Source organism: Rhinoraja longicauda, chromosome 24 (assembly GCF_053455715.1).
Source record: "Rhinoraja longicauda isolate Sanriku21f chromosome 24, sRhiLon1.1, whole genome shotgun sequence".
NCBI lineage: Eukaryota > Metazoa > Chordata > Chondrichthyes > Rajiformes > Arhynchobatidae > Rhinoraja > Rhinoraja longicauda.
The window spans coordinates 24,063,042-24,077,144 of record NC_135976.1 but is presented as its reverse complement, the minus strand read 5'-3'; the positions used below and the strand labels follow the sequence as shown (position 1 = coordinate 24,077,144).

Below are 14,103 nucleotides of genomic sequence, written 5' to 3'. Positions count from 1 at the left end.
GTATTAAAGACAAGATATAAGAGTATCATAGCTTCACACAAAAAGTATTCTCTATGATTGAGACCAAAGACCATCCATCAGTGGAATTGGTGTTTTGTTCCAGATGAGCCATTCAAAGGAGACACAGCAACACTGAAAATCACTACTGTGGCTGGAAGCAACTGGAGGTGCTAGATTTCCTAAGCTTACTGCACAATTACTTTGCCATGGGTCATTGATCTGACAACACACATCCCTCCCTAACTGGCACTCTTTAAATAGAATTAACCAATGGCTTGATGAGTTTATGACACTGTCTTGAACTACCGTACTCCTAGCGAGAATCTTCCCTGTGTTAGGGTAGGACCTTCCAGAATTTAGACTCGGTGTTAAAGGACTGGTGATATATTTCCAGGTCAGGATGATGTGCACTTGAGGGGGGAACCTACAGATGGTGGTGGTATTGCAGGGCACAGAACGCCCATTCCATCAGTGGCAGAGATCATGGGTTTGGGAAGTGTTACGAATTGCCAAGGTGAGATATCACAACATATTTTGTAGGAGCCACTATGTGCTAATGGTGGCAGGAATTGATAATTCAAGAAGTGGACAGGATACCAAACAAGCAGCCTATGTTGTTGGGGATTGTTTCAATATTTTAAACTGGTACCACACTGTTTCCCACCTATTGTCTCAAGCCCTGGCCCAATTACAAAACTTCCACACACCAATCTCTGGTCCAATTGCAAAACACATTCCATTCAGCAAGACTTGGTCCATTTACAAAACAACACTCCTGTACCAAGTCCAAGGTACAATTACACAACATCAGTGCCATACCAGTGCAGGGTTCAATTAAAAAGGTCCCACCCACACCTGACACTCACTGCAGTCCTCCAACCACATGATCCTTTATGGAAACAGGTAAGATTTTGCATTGTTCCATTTGCAGCAAAAACATAATAAAACGTGCAGATGACCACATATAACCATCTAACAAATGAAAACTCCCTCGTCCAAGTAATCATCTTGCTCTACTCATGGGCTGTGAAAGAAACGCCTGGCGTCTGAAGGTGAACAGCCCAAGAGAACAACAGGTCCTGACCCGCTCCATCCACCTCATGCTGCAGCAGTCCCAAGGTGGGGCTGTTGTTAATATCTGAATAACAAGGTCTGAAGAAGGGCCTCGACCCAAACCCTCACCCATTCCTTCCCTCCAGAAATGCAGCCTGCCCCGCTGAGTTACTCCAGCATTTTGTGTCTACCTGCTGTTAATATTATAGCTTCACATCATAAAACACTCACCCAGTCTCAGATACAGGATATTGCCTGTCTACATTGAGGGGACAATAGGTAATTGCATCTACTGGGATAATCCTTTTGACCTGTGCCCCAATAATTTTAAAGAATATCTGACAGTCACGAATTAAACATCAGTTGAGATAGCACAGGTGACTGGCTACCAATACATACGACTTACCAAAGCAATCCAGAGCACCAAATACTCGCTGATAAAGCTGTTGAAGTACTGGTCTAGGAAGAGGAGTCCTGGGCCAACAAAAGCAGTGTCCTGCAAGTGCATCTCACTCTTCGTCATGTGAGCCACCTAAGGATACAAGGGGAAATCTATTCACTGCCCCTAGAATGGATTTGAAATAATACTTGGCTGAACAAACGTCTTAATGCACAATCAATGCCTCCAGTTAAATAACCTCCTCCAGATTGCCCTAAATGGCATTGGAACCACTTTTGCAATTTAACCACTTTCGTGGCTTAGGAATCATGGCAGATAATGTGCATAATGGAAAATTTTGCAAACAGCAGCAAATATGATCAGGATAGCTGGGTTTTTATGTAAGGGGCAAATATGGGCCAAGGCAGAGAATATCCTTGAACTTCACAAGGATGACAGAGACTTCAACATGGACGGGGACCAGTCAAAATTCAACACCTCTGACAGTTTTTTTGCCAGGCAACTGCCCAATATGTTGGGCCAAGTACTGAATTCGAAGTTGAATCCATGACCCCTGCCAACTTAGAGATGAAAGTGCCAAGCAGAATATAAAAGGCAAAACAGGCTGAAAATAATCACACATTTCAGTTGCAAGCTACTATTACAGAGGATTGAGGTTGTAAAGTCAAGGCTTCAATGAGGGCAGCCACTGCCTTAAAACTACAACAACATCCTGTGATGTCATTACAGGCTGTTGACTACTGCATGTTACAGGGATGTGGTTCAGTGTTGGGGCTGCTGCTACACAAAAGGATACCTACCACTAATTTATTGGTTATTTTTGCAGAGACAAAGCCAAAAGCAAGGATGTAGAGGCAGGGATTATTCTCAAAAAGCCGGCTGGTGGATTTCTTGTAAATCATTAAAGCCAGTATTATAACTGTTCCTATGTGCAGGAATGGTGACAGGACACTCGTACCCTGGAAAACAGAAATCCATGATTAACATAGTGGTCAGTGAACGCTTGTCCATATGTGATCACTGGGCACAGAATACATAATCAGGCCCAGCTGTGACAGGAAACACCAACATGAAATCAGGGAAAATCTTCAATTGCCATCATACCAATGGTCTTCTTGCGCTCTCTCAATTCCCATCCATTTCTTTGCTTTTTCACACAAATATAGATTACAATTCACTTCCTGTATTTGATCTGATGATTCTCTCCCCAGGATATTACTTTCAGCATGGCCAGTAGCAGGTGATAAATGTGGAAGTCTAGTCCCAGCCCCAGCCTTTCAACCACTTCAGGAAACTGCAGAAATCAGAATATTTCAGACATGCAGCAAATTCTTCAAGTAGGTGCACGTACCTGTGCCCCTCAGTCTTAAGGGTATTACATGTCAGAATCGACTTGCGCACAGCCTCCAGTTTGTTTCGAATGGTTCATCTCCCCATTGTCAATGTTCACACTCAAGCCGCCAAATTACAATTCCTGAACTTTCTCCAACTAACTACCAATCCTTCCCCTCTCTGCAGCCCATCACACTCCCCACGATACACTTCAGGTGTTCTCCCCGGATAATCCCTTGATGCAGGGCATTCAGTGGATCCAGAAACTGACTAATTCTCAAATGTGAATGTGTGCAGACTGGCCCCGATCCGCTCGGGGTGCCCTTACCGCAATGGTCGAGCCGTTCTTGCCAACGCCGCCTGTGAAGATGACTGTGAAATAGTTGGTGCAGGAGAAGATGGCACCAGCCACCACAAAGAGGGCTGGCACGATTTTAACTTGAATTTCCAATACTGGGATCTTTACAAGAGAAAGGGGTTTAAATAAGAAAAAGAAGCATTAGAAATTCAGTGTCCAAAATGCAAAGTGATAAATGCCATGAATTCCAATGTACAAGTCAATTTTCCAGGATTTTTTTTTTAACATCCTTTTAAGCAGGGAAGTAGAGAGAATCTAGAAATTTATAGGCAGGTGAACCTCACATCAGTGTAGGGAAGCTAATGGGGAGGATTCTTCGGGATAGAGACATATCCAATTTGGAAGAGAATGGGCTAATTAAGGAGTGTCTGCATGGCTTTGTATGCAGCAGGTCATGTCCTACCAACTTGATTGAGTGCTTTAAAGGAGGTGACTAGGATGGTTGATGTGGGTTGGACTGTGGATATTATCTATGTGGATTTTAGCAAGGCATTTGGTAAAGTCCCCCATGGTAGGCTGATCCAGAAGGTTAAGATGCATGGGATTCACAGTGATGATCTTATGGATTCAGAACTGAAATACTCATAGAAGACAAAGAGTTGTGGTGGAAGTGTGTTATTTAGGCTGGAGGTTTGTGAGCAGCAATGTCTCACAGAGATCTATGATCCTCTTCCTTGGAAGGGAGGGGGGGGGGGTAGGTAGCCCAGAGGGAGAAAACACATACCTGCTAGCCGACAATCAGAACCACCCAGTTGTGCCCATGGAGCCTTCTCTGTCACCAAAGCCCAGGACTAGTGTGACGAATTTAATCTCGATATACATGTTAGTGATGCATATAAATGACTTGGACATATATCTAGATGGGTTGGTTAGTAGTTTGCAGATGAAACAGATTGCTGGAGTTGTGGACAGTGAAGAAGGCTGTCAAAAAATACATCAGGATATAAAGCAGTTACAGAGATGGGTGGTGAATGGCAGGTGGAGTTTAATCCGAGCAAGTGTGATGTTGTTACACTTTTGGGAGGTCGAATGCAAGGGGAAAGTACACAGCATTAATATACAGACGGTTCTTGGGATGAGTCCCGAGCTCCCTGAAAGTAGCAATACAAGTAGATACGAGTATTAAACAAGGCATATAACATGCTTGGCTTTCATTGTCAGAGCAATGACTACAATGATGTCAGGTTGCAGCTTCATCGGACTTTGGTTTGGCTGCATTTTGAGGATTGCATACAGTTCTGGTCGCTCATTACAGGAAGGATGTGGAGGCTTGAGTAAGTGCAGAAGCAGTTTACGAGAATGCTAACTGGGTTAGAGGGTATTAACTAAAAGGAGAGGTTGGAAAACTTGGATCAGTTTCTCTGGAGCGTGGAGTTTATAAGGATGAGGGAGAATCTCTAAAACCTACTGGATAATGCAAGGCCTAGATAGAGTGGACATGGAAAGGATGTTTACAGTAATAGGAGTTTAGAACCTGAGGGCACAGCCTCACGATAAAAGGATGTGCCTTCAAAATGGAGGAGAAATTACATTAGCCAGTGATTGGAGAATCTGTGGATTTCATTGCCACAGACAGCTGTGGAGGCCAAGTCATTGGGTATTTTTAAGGTGGAGATTAATAGGCTCTTGGTTAGGAAGGGCGTCAAAGGTTACTGGAAGGCAGGAGAATGGGTGAGAGGGAAAAATAGATTAGCCATGATTGAATAGTGGAGTAGACTCGATGGGCTGAAGGGCCTAATTCTACTCTGTTTGTTATGGCCTTAGAACAGTATAGCACATGAACAAATTTGTATAGGAAAGAACTGCAAATGCTGGTTCAAATCGAAGGTAGACACAAAATGCTGGAGTAACTCAGAGGGTCAGGCAGCATCTTGGGAGAGAAGGAATGGATGATGTTTTTCTTCAGACTAGTCAATCGGGACAGTGCTCAGGAGATAGAATATTGATTTCACCACCCTGTACAGGAAATCCATAATCAGCTGAAGACTGCCACCTCAGAACTGATCTCTGAAAACCTTGCAGAATTAAACGAGATGTCACACCAGACAGTCTTCAACCCAATAAGGTACATGTTGGATCCCACCCCTACCTCACACACCCGCAGACCTGTGGAACATGGAAAATGCTTCATGTTTGTTGTACAATAGTACTTAGTGTAGTATAGTACTCACTGTAGGGCCCATCTAATGGTCAAAAGTGGCAAACACACCAAATAGATCACTGTGACCAATCTCACAGACTCAAGATTTGTCATAATACAATGGCAAAGGTCTCATGACCACCATATAAGCCAAATCACAGGTGTGTAGAGAACAGATGGAAGGGCAACAGCAAGAGCCAAGGTGAAAGAAAGGAGGCTTGAAGGGGACAGGAAGAAGAAGAAAATGAGTGAAGAGCAAGTTTGAGAGTGGGGTGAAGTGGAGGCTGTAAGAGGAGACAGTCCAGATGCTCCAGAAGATTAAGATGCATGAGATTAATGGTGGCTTGGTCGTATGGATTCAAAACCGGCTTACTGGTAGATGACAGAGGGTTGTGATAGAAGGACAATATCCAGGCTGGGGGTTTGTGACCAGTGGAGCTCTGCGAGGATCTATGCTGTTTGTGTTATAAGTTGGGCATAAACATAGACGGGCTGGTTAGTAGGTTTGCAGATGACACCAAGATTGCTGGGGACACAGACTATGAGGAAAGTTATCAAAGTATATACCAGGATGTGGATCAGCTACAGAAATTGGCAGAGAAATGGTCACTCCCTCTTCTCACCTCTCCTCTCCCATCAGGCAGGAGATTCAGACGTTTTGAAACACATACCTCCAGATTCAGGGACTGTTTCTTCCCAGCTGTTAACAGGCAACCGAACAGTCATTTCATCAACCAGAGCAAGGTCCTGACCTCCCATCTACCTCATTGGAGAGCTTTGAACTTTCTTTTATCAGATTTTATTGGACTTCAATGTTATATCTTTACACTAAATGTTATATCCTTTAACTTCTGACTGTGGATGGCCTGATTACATACATGTATTAGTTATTTTTTAAACTGGGTGGCATGCAAACGAAAGCTTTTCATTGTATCATGGTGCACGTGATAACAATAAAGTAAACAAACTACAAGGTTAGAAAGACATTGTTTTCTCTGGAACGTCAGAGACAGCAGGGAAACCTGGTAGATAAAATTATCAGGCATAGGGTAGACAGTCAGAACTTATTTCCCAGGATGGAAAAAAATCAACTGTTAGAGGGCATAGCTTTAAGGTGAGAGGGGCAAAATTTAAACGGAGATGTGAGGCAAGTTTTTATATAAACAGAGGGTGGTAAGTGCTTAGAATGTTCTGTCAGGGCTGGTGGTGGATGCATGTATTCAATAGGTGGCATTTATTAGGATTGGCATATCGATATGCAGGGAATGGAGGGCTATGGATATGCACAGGTAGATAAAGAGTTAGTCTTGGCATCATATTAGGCAAAGACACTGTGGGCCGAAGGGCCTGTTCTTGTGCTGTACCATTCTAAGTTTCATGTGCAAGACCCTCTCTCAAGCTCCACTCTTCCTTTTTCATCTGTCCTATTGCATCCACATGCCTTCCCATCAGATTTTATTCACTGTGGTTTATGTATGGTGTAACAATAAAAGTGTAGTTGACATTAACAGATTAAAGTGGTGGCTGTCAGAAAACTTCAACCAGGAATAATCAAGTATTACCAACTGGTGGGTGCCACAGAGAGGTAGCCAGTAAAACCCACATTTTACCTTGGGCTGACCTGTGCCCTCTTCTTAATCTTTGACACATGGGATGTCTTGAAGCTTTTCTGCTCCTTCAAGGGTGTGGGTTTTTCAGACTTTACTGAATATTGAATCAGGACGACATTTTCATTTGGATTCTACTTTTCCTAAGAACATAGACCAGTAAAGCATAGGAACAGGCTCTTCGGCCCACCATGTTTGTGCTGATCATGATGACAATTTAAGATGACTGCACATCTGCCTCCACATGGTCTATAATCCCTCCATTCCCTGCACTTTTATCTACATGTTTTGTTAAATGTTACCACATGAGCTTCTACCACCACCCCTAATAGCGCATGCTGGTCACCTACCACTTTGCTTTCAAAAATAACTTTCCTTGGAAATCTTATTTAAACTCCCCTTCACCTCTTCCCTTATAGCTATGTCCTCTAGTATTTGATATTTCCACACTGAGATAAGGGATCTGACTGTTTACCCTAACCATGCCTCATGTAATTTTGTATAATTCTATCAGATCAGTCCTCAACCTCCAAAGCTCCAGAGAAAACAATCCAGGATTATCCAACCTCTCCTTTAGTTGATACTTTCTAATCGATGCAACATCCTGGTGAACCTCTTCTGCCCTCGCTCCAAAGACTTCACATCTCCTCTGTAATGTAGTGACCAGAATTGCAGACTGTTATAGTCCTGGTTTTCCCATTTCCCAAACCAGGAATCAGAAGCACCAGCTTTGTGCCTCAAGACAAATGGGAATTTGCTTCCAGCACATCAGATGTCAGAGTCCTCAAAATGGAGCAGTCAAACTTTACATTTAATGAAAATTCACTAAATATCCCAAAGACTTGAAATACAATTTTTAAATTTAAAAAAAATCAGACATTGTAAAACTACCCATGTAAATTACAACGAATTCAGGACAGCTTTTCCATGCAATTTGAAAAGAGAACAGCAAACTCAGGGGTGTGAGGGACTTGTCACAGCTTTTGAAAGCATTCTTCAGGCTTCCTTCACATCCCCCTCTTGAGACTCCTTGGGTAGTTGGACAGTCTCCTTCGCCTCAATGAAGCCCGCCTGCCCCGACACATCAACTGCCACTTACTGCCCAGTGTTTGCTGCTCTCCTCCCCCCTTCCCTTCCCTCTCCCAAGTGAAAAGAAGAGGAGGCAAATCATAATTCAGCTACTCATTCAATTACCATTGATTCCCAAAATGCAGTTCCTCCACTCGCAGCCAATAAAAACAGGACAATTATGAAGATTTGCACTTCAGTCACATCAATTCTGATTGGGCGAGAAAAGCATAAATCAGTGTTAGTGCCATTCAATGAAAGTTAGGTCACCCCAAGAAAAATAACAGCAGCTCCATTGTGCATCAGGCCAGGAGTAACCCACTCCTAGACCCTTTCAATGGCCCATTTTCCCCAGACATCTCCAAGTTTTCACCTTTACAGGTGGCACCAGAACCCTTCAAGAGAGAGGATGTGCCAAGTTAGTCAATGTCAGCTCGAGGGAGAGAAAGGGTCACCGTAGAAATCTCAGTGTCCGGAAAATGGAGGAAGTTTGTAGGAGTTGGGGAAGGGGCTTCTGATACCCATGTTGCTCTCTGCTGGTAGCGTGTGACTAAAGAGGCTAAGTGGTTCATTTTGCTTAGTCTTTAACGTTCCCCAGCTCCCATGACCAGAAGCTTGCTCTGCCATAAAATAAACAGGGAAACACCAGAAGCATGGGGAGGTGGTGAAGCAGCTTGGAGGAGGGCATAGCTCTTCCAGCAAAGGAGGAAGGATGGGAGATTGAACAACACTTCCTACCAGGGCTGAGGCAATACCTTTAAGGGTTTATTCAGCCTACCAGCAGTACAGAGGCACAGCCAATGAGGTTGCTATATTATAGCTCCGGCGACTCAGTGCTGAGTGTGTGGCGTTTGCACATTCTTCCTCCAAGAGTGAAGCTTTTCTCTGGGTGTTCCCATTTCTTCCCAGCTTCCAAACATTGGGAATCCAAAACGTTGGATTAATTGACTGCTGCAAATTCGCCTTGTACATACCCAATAGAAGACTAAAGGGGGCTGAAGGTGGGAAAGTGGAGAAAATAAAAATGGGTGCTTGATGATCAGTACAAACTGATTGGGCCAATACGCCTCTTTTCCTCCGAGAATGTAGGATCGAGCTTTGGAAGGAACATGCTTTGTATATATTTATTTCTTGAATAAAGTATTCTTTGATAATTTTTGTTTTAAAATGCCTCTCTTCCTGTTGTATCTACTGCTTTCTACTTGAAGGCATTTGGAGCATCAGAAATACATTATAGTACTTAATGTTAGCAGCTTTCAACAATCACAGTGCTTCAGTGATGAAAACCATGCCCTTCTGCATTGACGACGCCATCAATGGACGACGCCATCAATGGACGACGCCATCAATGGACGACGCCATCAATGGACGACGCCATCAATGGACGACGCCATCAATGGACGACGCCATCAATGGACGACGCCATCAATGGACGACGCCATCAATGGACGACGCCATCAATGGACGACGCCATCAATGGACGACGCCATCAATGGACGACGCCATCAATGGACGACGCCATCAATGGACGACGCCATTAATGGACAACACCATTAATTGACAGGGAACCACTGATGGATTGGAGGGGATGAGGATGTCACTGATTGGCTGTGATGCACAAAAGAATGGCTGCCTGATTGGCTACAGTCAACATGCGTTCACCCACAAGACTGCTGTTTACCGGCATACTCCACATTGAAGGCCCCATTAGCACCGTTGCAACCTGTGCAACTACAATGCAGAGTTGAGCTTCAGTGATGTCGAATCTGTCAGTTAGGGAATAATTACAACTTAATGAAACAACACACAGAACAAATACAGACCGAGATAGAGGGTGGGGGTGGGGGGGATGGTAGAAAGCATACCAATGAGCAGCCTTACTCAATGGAATAGGTTGTGAGACAACCAAGATGCCCACATAGGGTCTCCAAAGGAGAACAGGATTTTACCAAAGGAAGAGTCTTTACAAAAGCAGCAAGTGCCAGATCACAAAGTGTGTCCAGTTAAAACAGAAAACACCTGCACAGAAATCACATGTTTGAACAACACTTTCCATTAAAGATCTAAATTGTATTAAACACAACTGCACAATGAGGAAAAACTGGTCAGATACACAATGTGCATTGATGGAGCTCCCAATAAGGCAAATGGGGAAGCTGGTGTATTCTCTAAGCAGGTGTATTCTCTAAGCAGGTGTGTACAGTCAATACTCACATCCCAAAGCGCAGTGTCCCAGAAACATATGTCTGCCAGTGAGCACAGTAGAACATGAAAACGCCAGCGAAACAGCAGAAGAACATCCAGTCTGGGTTGGTGCCAAGCTGCACGGCTATACATATTCCAAGGACCACAAAGACTGCAGACAGAAAAAGTACAGACTTAACTCTTTCAGGTTTGCTCTGGGTCTCAGGTGCTGCAAGGTGATGGTTCTGTGAGCTGCACCACTGTCACTGAACTGTGAGGAAGATGCTATGAGGTTGCAGGGTGACTTGGACAGGTTGTGTGAGTGGGCAGATGCATGGCAGATGCAGTTTAATGTGGATAAGTGTGAGGTCATCCACTTTGGTGGTAAGAATAGGAAGGCAGATTATTATTTGAATGGTGTCAAGTTAGGAAAAGGGGACGTACAACGTGATCTGGGTGTCTTAGTGCATCAGTCACTGAAAGGAAGCATGCAGGTACAGCAGGCGGTGAAGAAAGCCAATGGAATGTTGGCCTTCATAACAAGAGGAGTTGAGTATAGGAGCAAAGAGGTCCTTCTGCAGTTGTACAGGGCCCTAGTGAGACCGCACCTGAAGTACTGTGTGCAGTTTTGGTCTCCAAATTTGAGGAAGGATATTCTTGCTATTGAGGGCGTGCAGCGTAGGTTTATTAGGTTAATTCCCAGAATGGCGGGACTGTCATATGTTGAAAGACTGGAGCGACTAGCTTTGTATACACTGGAATTTAGAAAGATGAGAGGGGATCTTATCGAAACGTATAAGATTATTAAGGGGTTGGACATGTTAGAGGCAGGAAACATGTTCCCAATGTTGGGGGAGTCCAGAACCAGGGGCCACAGTTTAAGAATAAGGGGTAGGCCATTTAGAACAGAGATGAGGAAAAACTTTTTTAGTCAGAGAGTTGTGAATCTGTGGAATTCTCTGCCTCAGAGGGCAGTGGAGGCCAATTCTCTGAATACATTCAAGAGAGAGCTAGATAGAGCTCTTAAGGATAGCGGAGTCAGGGGGTATGGGGAGAAAGCAGGAACGGGGTACTGATTGAGAATGATCAGCCATGATCACATTGAATGGCGGTGCTGGCTCGAAGGGCCGAATGGCCTACTCCTGCACCTATTGTCTATTGAAGATGAAACCAAAGGGTGATGTAAAGTCGAGGAGACAGAGAAAACCAACACCTTGGTTTAAAGCTTTGTTTTTAGAAAGGAGAGGGAAGTAAAACAACAGGTGTGAGCAAATGAATTCCAGACAGATTTCACTGTCCGAGTATCAACAATTTCCCCACTGTTATCAGACTAACAAGGGCCAACATTCCTAACTGCTTGTTTTGGACAAATTAACTAATTGCAGCTTTCTCTTTCACAATTTATCACCTTTCACACAATTGTCCACATTAAACTCAGCCACACATCTTCCCTCTCACCCATCTTGTCTAAATCACATTGGTCGCTCTTTGCATCCTCCTCACGGTTCCAATATCACTCCCACTCTGCTTTATGAAGTACTGATTACAGTAACTGGGGTAACAGCACAAAGTAGATTTCTGCATATTGCATACATGAAAGGGAACCAATTAAGAATAAGATCCAACCTGTGGAAAGTGAATCACAGCCATGGTCGAACAGCTCTCCAAGAGGACCGCTACTATTTGTTCTTCTTGCCTGCTTCCCATCTATTGCATCGAGTGTTTGGTAGATAAAAAGTCCCAGAGCACAGGCCAGGTATGCCCACAGAGGTGCCTGGAGAGTATGGAAAATACAGTGACCCAAAAGATATTGGCAATATTACACACATTATATCTCAAACCTGGAGAGGGGAGGGATAGATTACAGCATACAAGCAGTGTGCTGGGAGACATTAAAGTAGCATCAGTTTTCCCCCCATGTAGTAAATAATACATTAGATCAATAGCAGCTTGTTTCCAGTAGCCTGTACCACAGTGACCTTGGTTCAAGTTTAGGTTTATTATTGTCATGTGTGCTGAGGTACAGTGGAAAGCTTGGCTCTGCATGCTATCTAATTAAATCAGATACATATACAGACAGAATATGTATCTCGAAATCCCCCCTGGAAGTGCCTGGGCCTGGGCCGGGTGAGGCAGCTGCAACCCTTTTATTTAAGGTTACCCTGCGACCAGGGCTCTGGAACTCTGGCTGAACTGCAGCTGACAGAACGGTTCACACAGCAGACTTCCAAGGTCAACTGTGCCGGTATCTCGAAGGCCGAGGTGGACTGTTCCGGTCCCGCTGGACACCTCTGAGGTTAGTCCGGCAAAATGCATAATCCAGTAAAGTTCTGGAACCAAGGGTGCCGGGAAAAAAACCCAGCAGTGGACTGGTACATAATATAATCATTTATACATAAATACAATCAAGCCAAACTCAAGTACAATAGGGAGAGCAAAGAGGAAGATAGAGTGCAGAATATAGTTCTCAACGTTGCAGTGCACTAGTTCCTTAGACAAAGACCAAAGTCAGCAATAGTGTAGAGGTTAACTGGACAATACCCTAACTCATGTAATGCTTTGGGCCCTTGTGATCCTGAAAGGCACTATGGAAACGCAGGATGATACTTTTCCATGAAATATTTGTATCCGTGATTATCAGACTTGTGCATTTGTGCCCATTAACAAGAGGTTCTCTCACTCCCTTACTCTCCCCAAGACATGAAAAATAAATAGAACCACCCAATCATTAAGTAGATGCATAGACAATAGGTGGAGTAAGGCCATTCGGCCCTTCTGCCGGACTAACCTCAGAGGTGTCCATTCAATGTGATCATGGCTGATCATCCACAATCAGTACCCCGTTCCTGCCTTCTCCCCATACCCCTTGATTCCACCAGCCCTAAGAGTTCTATCTAACTCTTTTGAATGCATCCAGTGAATCGGCCTCCACTGCCTTCTGAGGCAGAAAATTCCACAAATTCACAACTCTCTGGGTGAAAAAGTTTTTCCTCATCGCAGTTCTAAATGGCCTACCCCTTATTCTTAAATTGTGCCCCCTGGTTCTGGACTCCCCCAACATCGGGAACACGTTTCCTGCATCTAGCGTGTCCAATCCCTTAATAATTTTATATGTTTCTAAAAGATCCCCTCTCATCCTTCTAAATTCCAGTGAATACAAGCCCAGTCACTCCATTCATATGACAGTCCCGCCATCCCGGGAATTAAATAACCAGTTATCCACATTATACTGTATCTGCCATCCATCTGCCCACTCACCCAACCTCTCCAAGTCACTGTGCATCCTCATCACAGTTCACACAGCCACCCAGCTTTGTGTCATCTGCAAATTTGCTAATTACTTTTAATTCCTTCATCTAAATCATTAATGTATATTGTAAATAGCTGCGGTCCCAACACCGAGCCTTGCAGCACCCCACTAGTCACTGCCTGCCATTCTGAAAGGGACCCGTTAATCCCTATTCTTTATTTCCTGTCTACCAACCAACTATCCATGTCAATACCCTACCCCTAATGCCATGTGCTCTAATTTTGCCCACTAATCTCCACGTTATCAAAGGCTTTCTGAAAGTCCACGTACACTACATCCACCGGCTCTCCTTTGTCCATTTTACTTGTTACATCCTCAAAAGATTCCGGAAGATTTGTCAAGCACGATTTCCCCTTCGTAAATCCATGCTGACTTGGACCGATCCTGTTATTGCTATCCAAATGCGCCACTATTACATCTTTGATAATCGACTCCAGCATCTTCCCCACCACCGATGTCAGGCTAACTGGTCTACAATTCCCTGCTTTCTCTCTCCCTCCTTTCTTGAAAAGTGGGATAACATTAGCTACCCTCCAATCTACAGGAACTGATCCAGAATCTATAGAACATTGGAAAATGATCGCCAATGCGTCCACGATGGCCCCATTAGAATTAGAAATGATGGTACAATTAGCAGGAACAAACCAGAAC

The 14,103-nt window shown here is 44.0% G+C and overlaps 1 protein-coding gene across 2 annotated transcripts in view; it reads right to left on the bottom strand.

The window, feature by feature from the left end:
- Positions 1 to 14,103, bottom strand: part of LOC144605481 (choline/ethanolaminephosphotransferase 1-like) — a 37,740-nt gene that overhangs the window by 3,623 nt on the left and 20,014 nt on the right. Inside the window, exons 2-7 of one of the 2 annotated variants that reach the window (XM_078420791.1) lie at positions 11,769 to 11,916; positions 10,173 to 10,314; positions 9,640 to 9,724; positions 3,114 to 3,245; positions 2,254 to 2,412; positions 1,460 to 1,585 (exon numbers count right to left, since the gene is read on the bottom strand). In XM_078420791.1, the coding sequence (XP_078276917.1) occupies positions 1,460 to 1,585; positions 2,254 to 2,412; positions 3,114 to 3,245; positions 9,640 to 9,724; positions 10,173 to 10,314; positions 11,769 to 11,916 (792 nt within the window). Of the gene's footprint in view, positions 1 to 1,459; positions 1,586 to 2,253; positions 2,413 to 3,113; positions 3,246 to 8,084; positions 8,170 to 9,639; positions 9,725 to 10,172; positions 10,315 to 11,768; positions 11,917 to 14,103 lie in introns of both variants that reach the window. The other variant, XM_078420790.1, reaches the window with a different exon arrangement.